The sequence below is a fragment of the Mesoplodon mirus genome, assembly GCF_964341445.2.
Source record: "Mesoplodon mirus genome assembly, chromosome: 4".
Classification (NCBI taxonomy): domain Eukaryota; kingdom Metazoa; phylum Chordata; class Mammalia; order Artiodactyla; family Ziphiidae; genus Mesoplodon; species Mesoplodon mirus.
The window spans coordinates 64139228-64162006 of NC_138979.1; the positions used below are offsets into that span (position 1 = coordinate 64139228).

Consider the following 22779-nt stretch of genomic DNA (forward strand, 5'->3'; position numbering starts at 1 on the left):
TCTGGCTGACCTCTTGCCCACCCCTCAGCTAGTTCCTGCAGGGTACCCCCTATAACCTGTCATTGCAGGGTTTCCCACTCCTCTGTAGCCAGGTCTTATCCATGCGGTTCAAGTCCAGTTCCCTTCAGCATGTCCATTGGCCCTTCGGAGACTCACATCCTAGTAAGGCACCCATTGGGCTGTGCAGGCTGCCCTCTGCTGCCCCTGCCATGACAGGCTACTCTGCTCTGCCTCCATATGTCCACACATTTCCCCCAGATCCAGGGACACGTGTCAAGCAGGTGCACATAGTGGTCTGGAGCACAATCTTCTGAAGGTTTGAGCCCAACTCTAACACATTGCTATGTGACCTACAACAAATTACATAACTTTTTGTGCCTCCGTTACCCCTCATATTGTAATATGAGAATAGTATTAATTTCCATCCCATAGGATTACTGAGAATGTTTTTTGTTGATAGATATAAAGCTCTTATAACAACGTCGGCCCATAAGCATGGGGCGTTGTAAAGTTTGTGATAAATACACGAATGCCACAGTCTCCCTCACCATGGTCCAACCCATCTGGACTCACAGCTGAGGAGTTCCCTTCTTGAAGATATCCCACTCTTAAGGTTTGGGTCTCCTGGAGCTCCTTCACTTGGCTTTGTGAGATGAGGGAGGAGAGAAGCATCATGGGACTCCTTACCAAACAACAGCCAGCCCTCCACTTCAAAGCTCCCTTTCACACAATGGACACCCACGTACCTTCACGTAGGTTCTTATATAGCTGACGTCTGTCATATCTACTCTCTCTCTCCTCTCTATAGAGATACGCAGATAGACGTACATTTTTTTAAACAGAATCATTTAAAAATAAGTTGCAGAAATCATGATACTTCATCCCCTAAGCACTACAGCATTCATCTCCTAAGAACATTAATCTCGTAAGAATATTTCCTGAAATATTCTCCCACATAATCATGATGTTAGGCTCATATCTAAAAAAATTAACATTGATTCCATAATATCATCTAATCTCCAGTCCTTGTTCATGTATCTTCAGTTGTCCCAAAAATGTCTTTTGTAGCTTTAAAAAAAGTTTTTTAAATCCAGGGCCCAATCAACCTTCACACATTTTTGGCATTTGGTTGTCCCTTTAGTCTCTTTGCTCTAGGAAAGGCCCTTGTCTTTCTTTTTTTTCTTCTTTCTTAATGACATTGACCACTTTGAAGATTCCAAGCCAGTTGCCATGCCCCCACAGCATGAATTTTCTTCATTCACTTTTACCATCTCTCACCAAGAGGGAGGAGGCTGAGGGAGCCTCTCTTTAGAATATAGGATCCTCATCATTTCTTGTTTTCAGATTAAGGACCCGGGCTGAAATTCAGAGGTGGTCAGAACATACCTATTTCTTATCTGGTTTCACAGGTTGTTGGAGGGGTATTACAGGACACCTTTCTGGAGAGGAGCAGTGAGTCTCCCCCACTGATTAGCCTGGACTGAGTGCCCCCAGGCAGGGTCCCTCCTCGTGGGTACAATGGGAAAGTAGGTTGGACTAGCCCAGAGAACTTTCACTCCCAGCACCCTGCATTGCCCTTGAGAGAAATAAGCATTACCTCCCGACTCTGGACCCTGAAAGGAGCTGGACATTCCTCCCCAGGGACATAGCACCTATCCCCAGAAGAGCTGCCCCTGGGCCCTGGGAAGTAGGTGGAGCTGAGGGATCATGGCTCAAGGCCAAGAGCTGATCCTTTCAACTTTTTTTGGTGACTTTGATATCAGGTGACCAGGACAGCAAGGCCAACCTGATTGGGGTGGTAGTTACAAAAGGCCACTCACCCGGAGCCAGAAGCTCTGTATCAGCTCCCGCAATCCTGCTGATCTCAAGCACCTGCCTCTACAGGTACCTTTCTTGGGCTCATTTCTTAGCCCTTGGGATCCCCCATCATATATCCTGGGAACCAGTGGAGATGGAAGGATATGGGGGAACACTGGGTTAGGTGTGGGAGGCCTGAGTTCTGGTTCTTCTTTTTTTTTTTTTTTTTGGTTGCATTGGGTCTTCATTGCTGAACATGGGTTTTCTCTAGTTGCGGCGAGCGGGGGCTTCTCTTGTTGTGGAGCACAGGCTCTAGGCACTCGGGCTTCAGTAGTTGTTGCACGTGGGCTCAGTAGTTATGGCTCACAGGCTCTAGAGCGCAGGCTCAGTAGTTGTGGCGCATGGGCTTAGCTGCTCTGCGGCATGTGAGATCTTTCTGGACGAGGGCTCAAACCTGTGTCCCCTGAAATGGCAGGTGGATTCTTAACCACTGTGCCACCAGAGAAGTCCTGAGTTCTAGTTCTTGCTGCCCAGCTCCAGACTTCGGTTTCCTCATTTTTAAATGAGAAGCTTGGACTGGGCCACCTCTAAGGACCCTTAGTGTGACTGGATTGAAGAGGTGGGTAGGGCCCCCCACCTGGCATGAGGGCAGCCCTGGCCCTGGCTGCAGCCCAACCTCAGCCTTCCAGACTGTGAGAGGATGGGGCAGGGGGGTGAACTTCCCTGGTGGTCCAGTGGTTAGGACTCCACACCTCCACTGCAGGGGGCACGGGTTTGATCCCTGGTTTGGGAACTAAGATTCCCACATGCTGTGCCGCGCAGCCAAAAAAAAAAAAAAAAGACTCTGAGAGAATGGGGACTTGTCCTTGGAGGAGGTGTCCTGGTTGGTCTTGATAAAGAATGCCCTGGGGAAGGGGGCATCAGAAGCCATTTGCATCAGCCCTGAGACCTTGATCCCATCAGTGTTGCTAGCGGGGAGAGCTCCCTGTTCCCAGAGTATGAGGAGGTATCAGCAGGAAGGGTCCCCGTGGTACAATGCCCAGCATACACCCTGCACTGGGGTCCACAAGAGTGCTTCTCCGTTTTGAAGTGATCACTTCGGCCTCAGAATTGGTAACAGGTGATGGGCAGAGGGGATGGCCAGGGCTGGGATTTCAGACGCTCAAGTTGGGTATCTCAGGGCTCTTTTCCAGTGTTCAGATTCTGTGATACACCATGGGTGAGCTCCTGAGATGAAGGATCCATGTAATTTAGTGAATGCAACTTAGTCTTTCTGGTGTCCAGCTGGGAGCCAAACACAGAACATGTACAAGTGCTTATTGACTGAGTAAATGAATGAATGAGTGGCTCTATCTCGTCCCTCTGTCTGGCTCCTCCGTTCTCTTCCCCTGTAGTTGGTACAAATGGCATTGTCCCAGGCCACTCCCTTCTCAGCCACAGAGCTTCTCCTGGCCTCAGCCACCTTCTGCCTGGTATTCTGGGTGGTCAGGGCCTGGCAGCCTCGGGTCCCTAAAGGCCTGAAGAGTCCACCAGGGCCCTGGAGCTGGCCCCTGATCGGGCATGTGCTGACCTTGGGGAAGACCCCACACTTGGCCCTGTCGCGGCTGAGCCAGCGCTATGGAGACGTGCTGCAGATCCGCATTGGCTGCACACCCGTGCTGGTGCTCAGCGGCCTGGACACCATCCGGCAGGCCCTGGTGCGGCAGGGTGATGACTTCAAGGGCCGGCCTGACCTCTACAGCTTCACCTTAGTCGCTGATGGCCAGAGTATGACCTTCAACGCAGACTCTGGACCAGTGTGGGCTGCCCGGCGACGTCTGGCCCAGAATGCTCTCAACTCCTTCTCCGTTGCCTCAGACCCAGCTTCCTCATCCTCCTGCTACCTGGAGATGCATGTGTGCAAGGAGGCTGAGGCCCTCATCAGCAAGTTCCAGGAGCTGATGGCGGGACCTGGGCGCTTTGATCCCTATGACCACGTGGTGGTGTCAGTGGCCAAGGTCATTGGTGCCATGTGCTTTGGGCAGCACTTCCCCCAGAGCAGTGAGGAGATGGTCAGCCTTGTGAGGAGCACCCATGATTTCGTGGAGACTGCCTCCTCCGGGAGCCCCGTGGACTTCTTCCCCATCCTTAAATACCTGCCCAACCCTGCTCTGCAAAAGTACAAGAGCTTCAACCAGAGGTTCATGCAGTTCCTGTGGAAAATGGTCCAGGAGCACTATCAGGACTTTGACAAGGTGAGCCCAGGGTATGGGTGGTGTGAGGGCACCCAAGAGTCTGTGTGTGGCCCCTCTTACCCAGCTCCAAGGTACCCACACACCTGGTGTGCAGCCAAGGCCTAGGAAGGCTCTGGGACCTCTCAGATCACCTGTGTGACCTGGAGCCAATCCCTCTCCCTCTCTGGCCTCAGTTTCTTCATGCCTGTAGCCTCCCTTTCAGGGCTGCTCAAAGCCCCAGAGAGATAAGGTCGAGAATGGGGCCCTGGCAGAGCCCTGTAATGTGGGGTGCTGTTATCATGAGAAGGCTTTTGTTCTGCAGGAACCTGAACTCTGACAGAGACTAATTCCCAGCTCTGGTGTCACTTTACTTCCCTGTACTCACCCCAACCTCCTTCTCTGAAATTGGACCCCTGGGGTTATTGGGAGGAAGGGTCAATGGGGCATGAAATGATACTTTAAGCCCTACCTTGGGCTACTACCAGCTCCTGTTGTGAGCTCAACCCACTGCCCAGAGGCCAGCAGACGGTGTCAGATGGGATGGGGCAAGGTCCAGACTTCTACCCCAGAAGTGCTGGGGTGCTCCTAAGCTTGTGCCCCCTCAGAACAGAGTCCAGGACATCGTAGGTGCCCTGTTCAAGCACTACGAGGATAACTCCAGAGCTAGTGGAGGCCTCATGCCCCAAAAGAAGACTGTCAACCTTGTCAACGACATCTTTGCAGCCGGTAGGAGCCAGACCCCTGCCCCTCCATCCCTCAGTGCCTGCTGTTGCCCAGCCCCGGGGTCCATCAGATAACTCACCAACTACATGTCAGATGGTGCAGGACACAGAGACCAGGCCCAGGCTCAAGATTTGAGCCCAGGCTGTACCACCAACTCCCAGTGAAAACTCAGCCAAGTCCCTCTCCTCCTCTGGGCCTCAGTTTCCCCAACTAAACAGTAAAGGCTTCTCTGGGCTGTAAGTCTAGGCCCTTGTAATTCCAGCAACTAATCATGAAAGCAGTGACTCAAGTTTGTGCTGAGGTGACTCCACCTCTGCCCTTAGAAAATTCAGGGTGAGGGGCTTTGGGGGAAAAGGAGGCAGAGAAAGACAATGTCTGGTACATACATGGTGGGTGCTTGGTAAATGCTGCCGTCTTGTTCCTGTCTTCCTTTCTTCCTCACCTTGCCCCATGCTGCCCAGGGTTTGATCCGATCACAACAGCCATCTTCTGGAGCCTTCTGTACCTTGTGACAAATCCTGAGATACAGAGGAAGATCCAGGAGGAGCTGGGTATGTAGTGTCCCCTAACCCTCTGGTGGAGAGAAGCCTTAGGGTCCCAGGTCATCTGTTCAATCTACATATAGCTGTTATGTACCTACTAAGTACAAGCCCTGGGCATACAATGGTGCCCACCCTTGCCTAGAGGATACTGGGGGGTCAGTGGGTCTCAGACCTGTAAAAAGACATAGTACCACATAGAGTGACACCTGGTATGATTGGGGATGCAGATGCCATGGAGCAGTCAGGACAACCCCTAAGCCTTGTCCGTCCTCTGTGTTCTGCAGACACAGTGATTGGCAGGGCACGGAGGCCCCGGCTCTCCGACAGATCCCAGCTGCCTTATTTGGAGGCCTTCATCCTGGAGACCTTCCGACATTCCTCCTTCGTCCCCTTCACCATCCCCCACAGGTGAGGCCTGCCTATTCTGCCCTCCCACCTCTGAAATCATTGCCAGGTTTTCTCCCCAGCTTCTCAGCCATAGCCCTGGTCAGACCTCAGCATCTCCTTCCTTGCCATGACACCAGATTCCTCACAGACCTTGGCCTCTACTCTGCCCCCATCCAGTCCAAACATGATCAAAGTACCCGGCTTTCAGGAGAAAAACCACACTTCTGACCTCAGCACTCATTCACCTCTGCTCACATTCCCTCCCTACAGGTACTCTCAACCCCACCAGGCTGGCCTCACCATCCCTTACAAGCATGAACCAGCCAGCCTCCAATTTTGCTTATGCTGGACCTTCTGCTTGGAAGGTCTACATTCTTCTCTGGCTACCAGGATCCTATCTTACCTTATCCTGACACAAACTTCCCCTCCCCTAGAAGTCTTTCTTGATTCATCCAGCTGGCATAACTTCATTCTGATATTTTGTAGGACTTACAGCCATTGGTCCTTGATTAGGTCCTGGGATTTTAACAATGTCAGGAGAATTAGGGAACACTTACTTCAGCCCATATTTTGGTCTAGTTATACCCAGAGGAAGAGGCCTGATGTCTCAGCCAAGCTGGGAACTCCCCAGGACTGGCCCAGACTGCCTGCTTCTTGGCTCCAGAGAATGGCCAAGGGCACAGCTGGGTACAGAGAAAAGTTTAGTAAACATTTGTTGAAGAACAGGATCTGAGAAAGGGGAAGAATAATTTCAACCCTTCCTTGCTCCTGATATTCCCTCATAGTGTACGGTATAGAAACCATGGTGGACAGGCTATTGGAGTGGGGTGGAGGAGCAAGAACCTCTGCGGGGGGGTATAAATTAGGAGTTTGGGATTAATATATACACAACTACTATATATAAAAAAGATAAACAACAAAAACCTACTGTATAGCACAGGGAACTATATTCAATATCTTGTAATAACCTATAATGGAAAAAACCTGAAAAAGAATATATAGGTATATATATGGCTGAATCACTTTGCTGTACATCTGAAACTAACACAACATTGTAAATTAACTATAGTCAACTTTTTTTTTTAATTGTTAAAAAGAAAAAAAACAACCTTCCAGAGACACACCCCAGTTTTCCAGCCCCTGAGCCTGACAGAGCCCTCTTCCCTCCTTAGCACAATAAGGGACACAACACTGAACGGCTTCTACATCCCCAAGGAACGCTGTGTCTTCATAAACCAGTGGCAGGTCAATCATGACCCGTGAGTACATATACCCCCCCCGAAAAATGTGTGAAGTTCAGCAGTCAGGAAGGCTGTTTGTCCCCCTAGGAACTGGTTATACAATAAGGGAATGGTGCCTCGATGGCTCTGCAGCCTGCTCTAAGGGACAAAATTTAGGTCAATTTTTCTCAAACTTTAGTGCATTGACAAGGAAGTTGGTTTTAGATTTCGGTGCCCAGTCCCCCGAGATTCCTCTTCGGTAGGTAAGGTGGAGTATCTCAGGTGATTCTGATGTGAATGGCTTAGGGACCTCTTTGGAAAATCTCACTTTATAGGTTGGAGGATCTATAATTTACCATCCAAACTAGGGCACTTCTGCGTGTGAAAAAGGATGCTGTAAATAAATACTCCAAAACAATAAGCATAAACCAGGATGGACGGTTGATTCCCCTTGTATATTGAGTAGGATAGAGACGGACATGTGTTCCTTCTTTTAATTTCTTTTAGTTAAAGTATTATTTCTTTAAGATAAAAAATTAATATTAAAAAGCACTATTTTCAAGGCTGGTGATTTTAGAGAGAGCTATGTAAAAGAAATAAACATCAAAATACAGTTTGGCTCCTTTCCCCACTCTCCTTTCATTGCTCTAGATCTATTCTAACACAGATGTCCCCCGCCCAGGCCTTTCCCGAAGGGCCTCCCCAGCCCAGAGATACCACTTCCTCTGTTCATCTCGCAGGAAGCTGTGGGGGGACCCATCTGAGTTCCGGCCGGAGAGATTCCTCACTGCCCATGACACCACCATCAGCAAGACCTTGAGTGAGAAGGTGATGCTCTTCGGTATGGGCAAGCGCCGGTGCATAGGGGAGGCCCTGGCCAGGTGGGAGATCTTCCTCTTCCTGGCCATCTTGCTGCAGCAGCTGGAGTTCAGAGTGCCACCAGGTGTGAAAGTGGACCTAACCCCTACCTACGGGCTGAGCATGAAGCCTGCCCACTGCGAGCACGTCCAGGCACGGCTGCGCTTCCCCATCAAGTGAAGAAGTTACCAGCATTCTGAGGCAGAGGGAAGGGTGGAGGTCACTGAGGAATCTTTGTTTCTTTTCTTTTCTTTTTTAACTAACAGCTTTATAGAGATATAATTCATAGACCATATAATTCACCTCCTTAAAGTATACGATCCAGGGCTTCCCTGGTGGCGCAGTGGTTGAGAGTCCACCTGCCGATGCAGGGGACACGGGTTCGTGCCCCGGTCCGGGAGGATCCCACATGCCTCAGAGCAGCTGGGCCCGTGAGCCATGGCCGCTGAGCCTGCGCGTCCAGAGCCTGTGCTCTGCAACGGGAGAGGCCACAACAGTGAGAGGCCCGCGTAATGCAAAAAAAAAAAAAAAAGTATACGATCCAATGGCTTTTAGTATATCACAGAGTTGTGCTATCACACCACAATCAATCTTAGAACCTTCTCATCACCCAGTAAAGAAACCCATACCCCTCAGCAGTCACTCTCCATCTCCCCCTAACCCACCTTCCCTACGCCACTAGCACTAGAAAATTACTAATCTACTTTCTGTGTGTACAGATTTGCCTACTCTGGGCATTTCATATAAATGCAATTATACAATAAATGGTCTTTTGTGACTGGCTTCTTCACTTAGCATGATGTTTTCAAAGTTCATCCATGTTGTAGTATGTGTCAGTAAGCCCTGGTTTCTCAAGTCCTTAGACTAGGCTCAGTTCACTGTTCTTACTTCTTTCCTGTATGATTCACATCTTGGAACACTTGAAGGGAACGGAGAGGAAGGGACCCAGCCTTGTAGGCCAAACCCAGATGGGTGAAGGGGGATCCCTCATGTCCTATCCTCAAAAGGTAGAGAATATCTGACCTCTCACAATGCTCTGATTTGTTCATCCATAGCTAGGGGAAGATAAGCCCCCCAGAAGTGCTTGGGTTACCTGCAAAAAGCCCAGGTCCCATCAAAAGGGGACTATCAAAATAGTGAAAAGATAAGCCACAGAATGGGAGAAAATATTTGCAATTTACATATCTGTAAAGGATTAATATCCCAAATATATAAGGAACTCCTACAGATCAACAACAAAAAAACCAAACAAACCAATTTTTTAAATGAGCAAAAAAGTGGCGATCGTTTTGTAATGTATAGAAATATCGAATCACTACATTGGGCATCAGGAACTAACATAGTTTTGTAGGCCAGTTATATTTCAAAAAAAACAAACAAACTCATAGAAAAAGAGATTAGATTTGTGCTTACCAGAGATAGGGGGAGGGAAGGGGAATTTGAATGAAGGTGGTCAAAAGGCACAAATTTCCAGTTATAAGATAAATAAATAAGTACTAAGAATATAATGTACAATGTGATTAATATAATTAACACTGCTGTACATTATATATGAAAGTTGTTAAGGGAGTAAATCCTAAAAGTTCTCATCACAAGAAAACTTTTTTTCTATTTCTTTAATTTTTTTGTATCTATACAAGATGATAGATGTTCACTAAACTTACTGTGATAATCATTTCATGATGTTTGTAAGTCAAATCATTATGCTGTATACCTTAAACTTATATCATGCTGTATGTGAATCATATCTCAACAAAACTAAAAGGAAAAAAGACAAACAGAAATGGGCAAAAGACTTGGATAGACAGTTCTCTAAAGAAGATATGCAAATGGACAAGTACATGAAAAAACACTCAACATTATTAGTTATTAGGGACATGCAAATCAAAAACACAATGAGGTACCATTTCACACCTACTAGAATGGCTACAATAAAAATTAAAAACTAGGGACTTCCCTGGTGGCGTAGAGGTTAAGAATCTGCCTGCCAATGCAGGAGACATGGGCTCGAGCCCTGGTCCAAGAAGAAGCCACATGCCGTGGAGCAGCTAAGCCCAAGCGCCACAGCTACTGAAGCCTGTGCACCTGGAGCCGGTTCTCCGCAACAAGAGAAGCCACCGCAGTGAGAAGTGCGCGAACCGCAATGATAAATAAATAAATAAATAAAAATTTAAAACTAGAGAGCTATTTGGGAATTCCCTGGCGGTCCAGTGGTTAGGACTCCGCGCTTCCACTGCAGGGGGCCCAGGTTCTATCCTTGGTTGGGGAACTAAGATCCCACAAGCCGCGTGATGTGGCCAAAAATGAAAAACAAACAAAAAAACCCCGCTAGACTGTGATCATATGATCACCTCAATAGATGCAGAAAAAGCATTTGACAAAATTCAACATCCATTTATGATAAAAACAAAAACCCTCCCAACAAAGTGGATATAGAGGGAATGTACCTCAACATAATAAAGGCCATATATGATAAGCTCACAGTTAACATCATACTCAGTGGTGAAAGCTAAAAGCTTTCTTCTAAGATCAGGAACAAGACAAGGATGCTCACTCTCACCATTTTTATTCAATATAGTATTGGAAGTCCTAGCTAGAGCAATTAGGCAAGAAAAAGAAATAAAAAAGCATCCAAATTGGAAAGGAAGAAGTAAAACTGTCCTATTTGCAGATTACATGATATATATAGAAAACCCTAAAGACTCCACTAAAAAATTTGTTAGAAATTATAAACAAATTCAGTAAAATTTCAGGCTACAAAATCAATATATAAATATCTGTTGCATTTCTATACACTGATAACAAACTATTGGAAAGAGAAATTAAGAAAACAATCTCATTGTTTCAAAAAGAATAAAATATCTACAAATAAATTTAACTAAGAAGGTAAAAGACCTGTACACTGAAAACTATAAGACACTGGTGAAAGAAATTGAAGAAGACACAAATAAATGGAAAGATATTCTATGCTCATGGATTGGAAGAATTAATATTGTAAAATGTCCATATTGTCCAAAGCAATCTACAGATTCAAGACAATCCCTATCAAAATTCCAATGGCATTTTCCACAGCTATAGAACAAACAATCCTAAAATTTGCATGGAAGCATAAAGAAAGATCCCAAATAACCAAAGCAATCTTGAGAAGGAAGAATACAGCTAGAGGCATCATGATCCCTGATTTCAAACTGTATTACAAACCTATAGTAATCAAAAGAGTATGGTATTGGCATAAAAACAGACACATGGATCAATGGAACAGAATAGAGAGCCTAGAAATAAATCCATGCATATATGGTCAATCAATTTATTACAAAGGAGCCAAAAATATCCAATGGGGAAAGGATAGCTTCTTCAACAACTGGTGTTGGGAACACTGGACAGCCACATGCAAATGAATGAAACTGGACCACTATCTCACACAATACACAAAAATTAATTCAAAACGGATCAAAGGTTTGTCCATAAGGCCTGAAACCATAAAACTCCTAAAAGGAAACACAAGTGGTAAGCTTCTTGACATCGGTCTTGGTGATGATTTTTTGGGTTTGATACCAAAGGCAAAGGCAGCAAAAGCAAAGGTAAACAAACAGGACTACATCAAATTAAAAACCTTCTGCTTAGTAAAGGAAACCATCAACAAAATAAAAAGGCAACTGACAGAATAGGAGGAAATATTTGCAAATCATATATCTGATATTTTGGTTAATATCCAAAATATATAAAAACTCACACAATGCAATAGCAAAACTCCCACAGTCCAATTTAAAAATGGGCAGAGGAACTGAATAGACATTTTTCCAAAGAAGACGTACAGATAGCCAACAGATAAATGAAAAGTGCTCAATATCACCAATCATCAGGGAAATACAAATCAAAACCACAATGAGATATCACCTCACATCTGTCAGAATGGCTATTATCCATCCATCCAACAGTCCATCAATGGATGAATGAATAAAGAAAATATGGGATATATATATATTATGATTATATATATTTATAATTCAACCATAAAAAAGGAAGTCTTGCAATTTGCAACAACATGAATGAATCTTGAGGGCATTCTGCTAAGTGAAATAAGTCAGGCACAGAAAGCCAAATACCATATCAACTCACTTATATGTGAAATCCAAAAACAAACAAACAAAAACCCCCAACACCCCCAAACAATCAAAAAGACCAAGCTCATGGGTATAGAGAACAAATTGTTGGTTGCCAGAGGTTCGGGTGAGGGCAGGGGGTGCAAAATGGGTGAAGGGTGTTAAAAAGTACAAACTTCCAGCTATAAAATAAATAAGTAATGGGAATGTAATATACAGCATGGTGACTAGTGTTAACAATATTATACTGAATAACTGAAACTTGTTAAGAGGATAAATCTTAAAAGTTCTCACCACAAGAAAAAAAATTGTAACTATGCGTGGTGGCTGATGTTAACTAGATTTATTATGGTGATCATTTTGCAATATATACAAGTATTGAATTATTATGTTTTACACCTGACACTAATATAATGTTATACGTCAATTATATCTCAATTTTAAAAATGGACATTAATGTGTTGGTGAGGACATGGAAAAATTGTGACCCTTGTGCATTACAAGTGGGAATATAAAATGGTACAGTCCCTGTGGAAAATGCTTTGGTAGTTCCTCAAAAAGTTAAGCATATAATTACGTATAACCCAACAAGTTTACTCCTAGGTATCTACCCAAAAGAATTGAAAACAGGTGTTCAAACAAAAACTGGCACAGGATTGTTCATAGCAGCATTATTCTCAATAATTAAAGGGTGGAAACAACCAGTGTCCAACAACAGATATATGGATAAATAAAATGTAGCCTAGACATACAATGGAATATTATTCAGCCATAAAAAGGAATGGCATTCTGATGCATTCTACAACACGGGTAAACTTTGAAAACATTATACCAAGTGAAATCAGCCAGGTACAAAAGGACAAATATTGTATGATTCCACTTACATGAGGCATCTAGATTAGGCAAATTTACAGAGAAAGAAAGTACTATAGAGGTTACCAGGGCTGGGGCAGGTGGGGTGGGGAGGGAAGAATAGAGAGTTATTGTTTAATGAGTGCAGGGTTTCTGTTTGGGACAATGAAAACGTTCTAGAAATGAATCGTAGTGATAGTAGCGCAGCATTGTGAATATACTTAATGCCACTGAATTACACACTTAAAATGGTGAAAATGGTAAATTTTATGTATATTTTACCACAAAATTGTTTTTAATCTTTTGCCCGCACTGCACAGCATATGGGGTCTTAGTTCCCTGACCAGGAATCGAACCTGCGCCCCCTGCATTGGCAGCATGGAGTCTTAACGACTGGACTGCCAGGGAAGTCCCTTACCACAATTTTTAAAGGCAAGTAACACAATAAAACGTTGTGTGCAATAAAGAGAAACAAGCATCAAAACCACAAAAAGACATGGAGGAACTTTAAATGCATATTGCTAAGTGAAAGAAGCCCATCTGAAAAGGTTACCTATTTTATGAATCCAACTCTATGACATCCTGGAAAAGGCAAAACTATGGAGACCATCAGCGGTTGCCAGGATTTCAGGGGTGAGGGGGTGGGTGGGAGGAGGGGGAGATGAACAGGTGGAGCACAGAGGGTTTTTAGGGCAGTGAAACGATTCTGTATGATACTGTAATGGTGGGTACACAGCATTATACATTTGTCAAAACCCAAAGAATGTACAACACGAAGAGTGAACCCTAATGTAAACTATGGACTCTAGTTAATAAAAGTGTATCAATACTGGTTCATCAATTGTAAAATAATTACCTACTAATGCAAGATGTTAATACAGGGGAAACTGGGAGCAGGGAGAGCAGGTACATGGGCACTCTCGGTACCTTCTGCTCATTTTTCTATGACCTACAACTGCTCCAAAACTAAAGTCTATCAATTAAACACACAAAAGGCAAGTAATCCAATAAAATATTGGCAAAACATTAGGGGGAAAAGGCCCAGGCCTTACCCTCTCTTCACATAGCCCTGGGGGTGGAGCACTCACTGTGCTCCCCTCCATAGTGCCAGAGCCCCCTTTGCTGCTCCGAAGCTCCCTAATTTCACCTCCAGTGTTTCCACCTGCAAAATGGAGGCAAAGAGTTGAATTAGTTTACCTCATAAGAGCCCTCGATTCTAAGTGCATAATAAGTTTGCTTTGGTCTTCACAAAATGAAAGATGTGTTCATTATGTTTTATATGCATGAGCAAGGCCCTTCACCACTGAAAAAAATGGATACAGAAAAACAGAGCTTGAGGACGCTGAGATTTGGGCTTTGTCCCTCCCCACACACACCTGAACTGACCACTGCTTCCTTATTACCCCTCCAGCCCAAGGCTCTTTCCAAGGACATACCTTTATGCCTGGAGGGATCAACTGGGTATAGTGTGACTCCACAGTACCCACCCTGGGGGTTGGGGATGAAGGAAGGAAAATGATGGAGGAATTCTCAGGGACGGTCCTAGAAGGAGATAGAAGAGAATGACACAGAAAGAATGGCTGTGCCTGCACATCTATCCTGATGCCCTGCTTTCTGGAATAGCCTCATCCAGCCACATGGGCAGTAGAGCAGATCTCTGCAAAGTGAATCTTATTTTCCTACTGCCTTTTTTTTTTTTTTTTTTTTTGCAGTACGTGGGCCTCTCACTGTTGTGACCTCTCCTGTTGCGGAGCACAGGCTCCGGACGCACAGGGTCAGCGGCCATGGCTCACGGGCCCAGCCGCTCCGCGGCATGTGGGATCCTCTCAGACCGGGGCACGAACCCGCGTCCCCTGCATCGGCAGGCGGACTCTCAACCACTGCACCACCAGGGAAGCCCTCCTATTGCCTTTTATTACTGCATTAGAGATGTGTTCTGTAGGGAAAATAGCCACTAATAGTTCAAAATGAGAATTTAGTAAGAAGATGGTTCAAATAGTGACCAACCCCTAGCTGTTGTGGTCCTAGGAGTGAGTTTACAGAGTTTTGACCCTGCCAGCGTTCCTTTCCAAGTAGCCCATATACACGGCTGCTGGACCTCACTTCCTACCACTTCTGAGCAGTAACCACAAGGACTAATAGGGCTAAGCTGTAATGCCACCCGACCAACAGGAGCTGCTACCTAATATATGCCATCTGCACTCTTGCTGAAGCGTTCCTTCAGTTTGTTCGTTTTTGTTTTTTTAAAGGGAACTTTATTATTTGTTTCTTTTTTTATTTTTGGCTGTGTTGGGTCTTCATTGCTGCACGCAGGCTTTTTTTAGTTGCGGCGAGCGGGGGCTGCTCTTTGTTGTCGTGTGCGGGCTTCTCAATGTGGTGACTTCTCTTGTTGCAGAGCATGGGCTCTAGGCATGCGGGCTTCAGTAGTTGTGGCATGCGGGCTCAGTAGCTGTGGCTCGCGGGCTCTAGAGCACAGGCTCAGTAGTTGTGATGCACGGGCTTAGTTGCCCTGCGGCATGTGGGATCTTCTGGGACCAGGGCTCAAACCCGTGTCCCCTGCATTGGCAGGCGGATTCTTAACCACTGTGCCACCAGGGAAGCCCCAGCAGTTTGTTTTTGCCTTCTCTATTACTAATCAAGACTCGGCCTTATCTGTCCTACAAATTATGATTTTCTGAAATGAGATGAAAATGAGCCAGACCTCATTTTCAAAGTGTTCATCCAGTGGCAGAATTGCCTCAACATTCTGGAAATAATCATGGCTGTCTGTGGCTTTGAAGAAAATAATAAATTTAAGAATAAACTCAGCCGGATTCTGTGCTAAAGTCCTGGAGGGAGGAAGCACCTCACCTGAGCTCCACTTGTCTGTCCTCAAACCCAAAGCAAACTCCTCAAGGAACCCCTTGAGGAAACTCAGCTCACCTGTCAGACAAAGGAGGCTCAGCTCTGCCCTAGGGAACTCCAGTCTGAGGGGGAAGATAGTCCTGTCCTGGGAACCTGAGGGTGAGCAGGACGTGACCCTGTCCTGCACGTCACAAGCAGAGGGAGGAGACACAGGCCTACCTGGGGGCTCCAGTCTGAGGGGGAAATGAACCTGCTCTAAAAGTTCCAGTCTGATGACAGAGATGCAGCTCATCCCCCGGAATCTCAGGAAACACGGCCCTGTCTGAGGAAGGAGACAAACCCTTGTTCTGGGAGCTCCAGTCTGTCGGGGACATGGTCCTATCCTTCAGAGCCCCTAACTAGTGGAAAATTCCACTGAAGCACCCTAGTGGCACACATAAAGACCCTCAACAAGCAACAAACAGACATTGCCATACTTCGTCAATCCAAGACTCAGCAGAGGCCCAGCTCCCTGGGGAATTTCAGGCCCAGTGGTCACTCAGGGTCACTGCCCTATCTGGCTCCCTGTGGTCAGGAACTGGCCTGAGCTTCTCACGCACACCTGGCCAATCTTTAACTCACTTGGGCTGGCTTAGGGCTCCCCTCTGGCCAGAGCCAAAGGAGGAGAAATTGGACATGGAGACTTTGCCCCCCACAGCAGGCTGGAGGTAGACTGCAATGGTTCTGTCCTGGCCCTCCCTGGGCAGGTCCTGGACACACACCATCCCAGGCTGTTCTCACAACAACCCCAGGAGGCAGACACCATTATAACCGCCACCCCCTTCTTTTTTTTTTTTTTGCGGTACGCAGGCCTCTCACTCTCCCGTCGCGGAGCACAGGCTCCGGACGCACAGGCTCAGCGGCCATGGCTCACGGGCCCAGCCGCTCCGCGGCATGTGGGATCCTCTCAGACCAGGGCACGAACCTGCGTCCCCTGCATCGTCAGGCGGACTCTCAACCGCTGCGCCACCAGGGAAGCCCCATTATAGCCCCTTTTGAGATAAGGAGCACAAGGCTTGGAAAGCCTGAGCTGGGAAATGGTTGGGGCAGGACTCAGGGCTGTGTCTCTTACACCCTGTGCAGGGTCTCTTCCCCTGCCTCACCCACGTAGCCAGGACTGTTCAGATAGAACAGGGCAGCTCAGAAAGGCAACACGATCATTGAACCGTGTGCAGAGTTGGAAAGAACACTGGGCTGGAGGATTAGGAACCCTAAGCTCAGGTTTTACCTGTGGGTGACCTTGGGCAAGTCCCTCCCCCTCTCTGGGTCTCAGATCCCCCATCTTCAGCCACCTCTGAGGTCTTCTCCAGCACCATAAACCTGAAGATCAGGCCACTGGCAATGACCCCTGGTCTGCCAGCCTCACTTAAGGCTGTGGGAGAAATCCCGTGAGAATCTGGCAAACTGTGGGGTGCAGTGCACTGGGGAGGGGTGATTTGGTTAAGATGAAATGATGGGAAAAGCCCTGGGTTGGGAGTCCCATGAAATGGTGGGAAAAGCCCTGGGCTGAGAATCCCACGTCAGCCTCAGAGGGAAAATTAAGTGATTTCCCTAAGTCTCCCAGCTTGTTCAGTTCAGTCTCTCAACTCCTTTTATCTCAAGCATCCACCACTAACCAGCTCTTTGCTTTACTTAACTCAGTTCAGGTTCTTGAGAAATGAGTTTGATTGAACCAGGCCATGTGTCAGTCAGTGTTGAGTCCCCTTGGAGCAACATCTGTCTCTGGTCCAAGTAGTCACAGAACACATGCCACCTTGGCAGGTGGACCCTGCACACCAGGCCCCGGAAAGACAGTGGCACAGGAGAAAGCTTACAGAGCCACACAAAAGACTCCATTTGTTATTTTCTCCTGCCCTGCCCACCCCTCCCCACCTTCAGTACAAAGCAATCTTGCCCTCACTCTCAGTCCTCCCTGAGACTCCAAAAGGTTAGGTTTCTTGACAGATTACTGAGAAAAACATCACTATTCTTATTTTGGCCCAGCTCATCCTTTTTCTGATAGGGACTGTGACACTGGGGTAGGTGGTCCTGCCTGGCTCCTTTTTTCCTCAGGGTGACCTCCTCCCAGGATCCCCTTGGTCCCTATGTAAATGAACCCAGTCACTGGGGACACCCCCCAGATCTGCCCAGATAAGTCTTAGTCCAAAGGCAACTTGCTCCCTAAGGAAGGATTTTCCAAGTGACAAAGGACTCTGAGGAGGGAGCGGACTTCTGAAAGAAGGGTGGTGAGTGCACCATCTGGGTGGGGGAAACCAGAGGCTGGATTTTCCTAGTCCAAAGTTTATATGGTGCAAAGACGCAATCCATGAGTCAGCCCTCCACCTTATCCCTGTCATTGGCTCCTGTCCTTGAGAGGGGGCTGCCACCAGAGGTCATCACACCCTAAGCCAAGTTCCCCATCCCTTAATGATCCCCTCTCTCAAAATTTGCCCCCCAAGATCCTGCACTCTGGTTACCCCTGTACCACGACATAACACCAGGTTTGCAGGATGCCCCTTGAATTGGGGCCGTGGTTCAAGGTTGTGCGACTGTAGCAGCAGCTCTCAGGTTGTGCAGGGGAGGGGGAAGTTTTGGATAGGGAGCCTACCCAACAGCCCTCAACCTGCACTGATGAGGGAGGCAGCCTCTGGTCTCCACTGAGGCCGCCTGTGCTCTCCCTGCCAGCCCTGCGTGCCAGATGTTTCTAGTATTAGAAGGACGACATGGTGATACTTGATATGCTTCCCCAAACCACCCCCTCACCTGTGCACCCTCTATGCTATCCTGGGCCAGTAATTAATGATAAGAGTCTAATCCCCAGCAGGGCCTGGGAAAGGGAAAGGGGATAAGGTAGGAGGCTGGCTCACAAAGAGAGGTCTAAATCCCAGCTCGCCCACTAACGCTGGGCCAGTTGCATAACCTTCCTGAGTCTAGATTTTCTCAGCTTGCAACTGGGGATGATAATCCTACCCCACAGGGTTGGGGAGGGCCTAATGAGGTGGAGTGTGTAAAGTGTCAGGTATTAAATCAATGCTACATACACACACACACACACACACACACACACACACACATGCACGCACACCAGGAATGCTGGGAAAGGTGGTCTGGGGGCAGGACTGAACCCGGGACATGGGCATGGCATGTGCAGCTGTGCATATACCAGGTCCATGTGTGTGAGCCAGCGTTCCCGGGACCCCACACCCTGTCACTGGGGTCTTGCCAGGCCTGGGCTCAGCCTACTTCCTTCCACCGCTCCCCCCACCCAGCAGCTGGGGAGGGCTGGGGGTGCTGGCGTGACAGGGAACAATGGGCCCCCAACCCCTTCCGGCCCATTGCGTGAGAAGGAGCTGCCGGAAGGAAACTCACCTCCCAGTGGGACAGGCCACCGCCCCCCTGATGACTGCCCCAGGGAAGACTGGAGACCCCCCATGCTGCTCAAGGGGAGGGCCTGTGCACTCTAGGACTCTCATTCTTGGTACATTCTGTCCTTGAACCTAGACTGGCCTCCCCCACCTCCTTTCAGAGGCATCCCTGGCCCCCTCCCCAGGGGCTGGGCTGGGTTCTCCTGCAAGAGTCCAGGGCCCTGTTCTCATTCACCTCTGTGGCCCCAGAGTGGCCTGGCTAGAGCAGTCCCAATTGATGAGTGTTGACCAACTGAGTCAGTAACTGAGTGCAAGAAGCCAGTCCAGGGATGGTCAGGGCCCAGGGGCTGAGCCAGAAAAGATGAGAGAGAGGGAAGGATCCATCTCAGGGCTCAGCCAAAACTCCTACATTGCAGATAGGGATGAGGTCAGAGCCCCAGAAATCCCCCCAGAGAGCACAAGGCACACTGCTGGGGGACAAAGGATGTTCTCCCCCCCAGAAGTCCTTCCGGCACTCAGGGTTTCACTTATGTAGCAGCATCTTCACCTACACCCCCAACTTCCTCTCTCATGCACAATCACCCTCACTCCAGGTGGGTCCAGCGCCTCCACCCTCAGACAGGGAGCCCTCTGATGTGGGGGGAGGGGGCTCTTCCACTGTGCCTGTCCACACCCAGCAGGATGTCTCGGAGGGTTCACCCCTGGTGGGCTGCTGACCAGAGGCTCTGGACAAGATGCACCCTGTCTGGGCCTCAGTTTCCCCACGTGGCAGCCTATGTGGGGAGTGGACTGGGTGGGAACATCCACGTAGCTGGGCCCGACCATCCACGTAGCTGGGCCCTCCTGGCCTGGCTGCCCAGCGCACAGCTCTGTCTGATCTGCATCTCTCTCCACTACTCTTTTTCAACACCACAACCCCCCAAAGCTCTGGGCAGGGTCTCGGCTCGCCCTGTCCAGGCAGATGGTGTCAACAGGTCCAGGTCTCCAGGCTCTCAGGCGTGACCATCGTCAGTGAGAGGGAGGAGCAGAAACACGCTCCGCAAACCTGACTGGTTATCCCACCAGCCGCCTCCCCAACTCCACCCCCACCTCGGAGGACGTGCTAACCTGGGGCCTGAGAGATTCCTCAATTCCCACGGCAAGAAGGACTCTCAGGCACGCGAGCAAGCAGCTCCCGTGGCCCTGAGGGCACAGGAGACAGCAGGCACACCTGCAAACACACGCCTGGCTGCAAGCACGCACATACCTGGCTGGCATGCTGATGCACCTGAACGCACACCTGGCAGGCTCACGCACATGTATACACCTGACCACACCAGGCTTGTGCTTGCCCATGTGCACGCACACACAGAGAGAGGGTGCCCCACATCTGCGGGCTTATCCACCCCCCAGGACTAGCCTTGACATGCATGCCCACCCCCACCCCACTCCCCACCAGCCCACTGGTACTCTTGGCTGGGCCACCCCGCAGGAACGGCACCTTCCTTTTTTTAAAACTTTTATTTATCTATTTATTTTATTATTTTTTTTTTTATGGCTGCGTTGGGTCTTCATTGCTGCACGCGGGCTTTCTCTAGTTGCGGCGAGTGGGAGCTACTCTTCGATGTCGTGCACAGGCTTCTCATCGCGGTGGCTTCTCTTGTTGCGGAGCACGGGCCCTAGGTGTGCAGGCTTCGGTAGTTGTGGCTCACGGGCTCTAGAGCGCAGGTTCAGTAGTTGTGGCGCACAGGTTCAGCTGCTCCGCGGCATGTGGGATCTTCCCAGACCAGAGCTTGAACCCGTGTCCCCTGCATTAGCAGGCAGATTCTTAACCACTGCACCACCAGGGAAGCCCTCCATCTTCTTATGGACCCACACCATGTCCACTTTGGCAGTTCAGAGGATACTAGGGGTATGGCAGGGCTTTGGACATGAACCCCAGGCAGGGCCCACGGGTAACAATGGGGTCTAGTGCTGTGTAACAAATGATACAGCAGTGAGTTTTTGTGCCCAGAAATTCTACCAATTCATTCATTCATTCATATAAGTTTTTACTAAAAGGTAACATTTCAAATCAATGGGGCAAAGATATGTTACAGAATAAATCATGTTGAAAAAAATTGAAAAGATCGATCCTACTAAATAAAAGTAAATCATTTCTACATTTAAAAGAATCGTAAAGTCAAAAGGCATACAACAAATGTGTGCTGGATCTCTTCCATTTTGCCCCTCCAGATACCCTCTCTACCCTTGTCTACCCTGCTCTCTGTCTTGTGAAGCTGGCGTGCAGGGGCCTCAGCCACAGGCACCCTTGCCCTCTGGTTTCTAGTTGGTTTCCTGGAACCAAATCTCTAATGGGAGATGGGAAAAGTGACCTCTCAGGCATCCCTCCGCGTGCATCTCTTTCCCTGGTGGGGGTCTGGTAACAGCTCCCTCTAGTGGCATCCTTCAGGCAACTGAACTACCCCGAGAGCCCCCACTATTCCCTGCCTATGTACCCTTGTAAATAATCCCTTATTAACGCTTCCCCAAATTAACCTGAATTGAGAATTCCATCTGTTTCCTGCTGGAACGCTGCGTGATACACAGATAAAAGAATAATGTCCTTAATATGCAAAGAGGTCCAACCAAAAAACAGCAATCCAATAAAAACGCACAAAAACATGATTAACAGAAGAGTAAAATACAAATAAATTTTAAACTATAAAGAGATACTTATACAATATTGTACATCAACAATACCTTAACAAAAAACAAGAGAGATGCTTGACCTCGCTTATAATAAAAGAAATGTAAACAATATACATTTTTTCACCAATCAGATCAGCAAAGGTGAAATGTCTGCTAACACACTGTGCTGGAAAGGGTGTTGAAAACAGGCACTCATATTCTGGTGAAGGTGCATTTAAGTTAAAAAGTAAACCTCTAAAAAATGAATCTGACAGTATGCATCAAAATTTTCAAAGTACATACTCTGACCCAGCAATTCCACTTCTAGAAATTGATCCTTCAGTTAAGCTTACACAAATGACAATAATCTGTTCAAGTATCTTTGCTGCAGCATTCCATTATTTCCAATAATCTGGAAATGACTAAGTAAATTATGATAGATCCATACAAAATAATATGCATGATATGGAAGATACTCCAGAACAAAGTATCTAGTTTTGTTACCATTTACGTTTTTAAACACACTATACTAATACATGCAGAGAAGATCCTGCAAGGATGTATAAGAAAAAGTAAAAGTCTCTAAAGAAAGTAACGGATGTCCAGAGGACACGTGTTTGAGAGAGATTTTATCCTTTTGTAACTTTTGAATTTTGTATCATGTGTATAGATTTCCTATGCCAAAAAAGGAATTTACATCATATTGATTGAATATCTACTATGTACGAGGTTCTGTGCTGGCTGGTGGAGACATAGCTGTGAATAAGATTAGCATATGGTTATTTCTGCTCTCATAGAGCTTAAAGTCTAGTGAAGAAACAGACTAAAAAAAGTAAACATACAAGTAAATACCCAATTACAAATTGTAATGAGATTTCTGAAGAAGAAGCAAAAGTGTAATAAAGAGACAAACAAGGACGATGGCTTTAGATGGGTGGATCAAGGCAGGCTTCTCGCAGGAGGTAGAATTAAATAGGAAGGGAAGAGGATAAAAGAGTTCTGGGCAGAGGGAGCAATATGTTCAAAGGTCCTGAGGCAGGAAGGGGCTTACTGTGTGCCCAGGGCAAATCACCACCCTTCTCAGGGAAGGCACAGCCTCACAAGTGAAATAACTCCATTTAAGAGATGGACAGACAGAGCCTCAGACAGGGAAGACAGCTTCCCCAGGAAAGTTGACGAGGCAGGACCAACACCTATATCTTTTGAGT

The 22779-nt window shown here is 47.4% G+C and overlaps 1 protein-coding gene across 1 annotated transcript; it reads left to right on the forward strand.

Annotated features, from left to right (window-relative positions):
- The first annotated feature begins 1791 nt into the window (after positions 1–1791).
- LOC309801966 (cytochrome P450 1A2) lies at positions 1792–8518 on the forward strand. Its single transcript, XM_082617111.1, has 7 exons — positions 1792–1884; positions 3192–4031; positions 4616–4736; positions 5195–5284; positions 5560–5683; positions 6835–6921; positions 7623–8518. Exons 2-7 carry the CDS (start codon positions 3201–3203, stop codon positions 7918–7920), a joined length of 1551 nt encoding a protein of 516 aa, XP_082473237.1. The 5' UTR covers positions 1792–1884; positions 3192–3200; the 3' UTR covers positions 7921–8518.
- The last annotated feature ends 14261 nt before the right edge of the window (positions 8519–22779 follow it).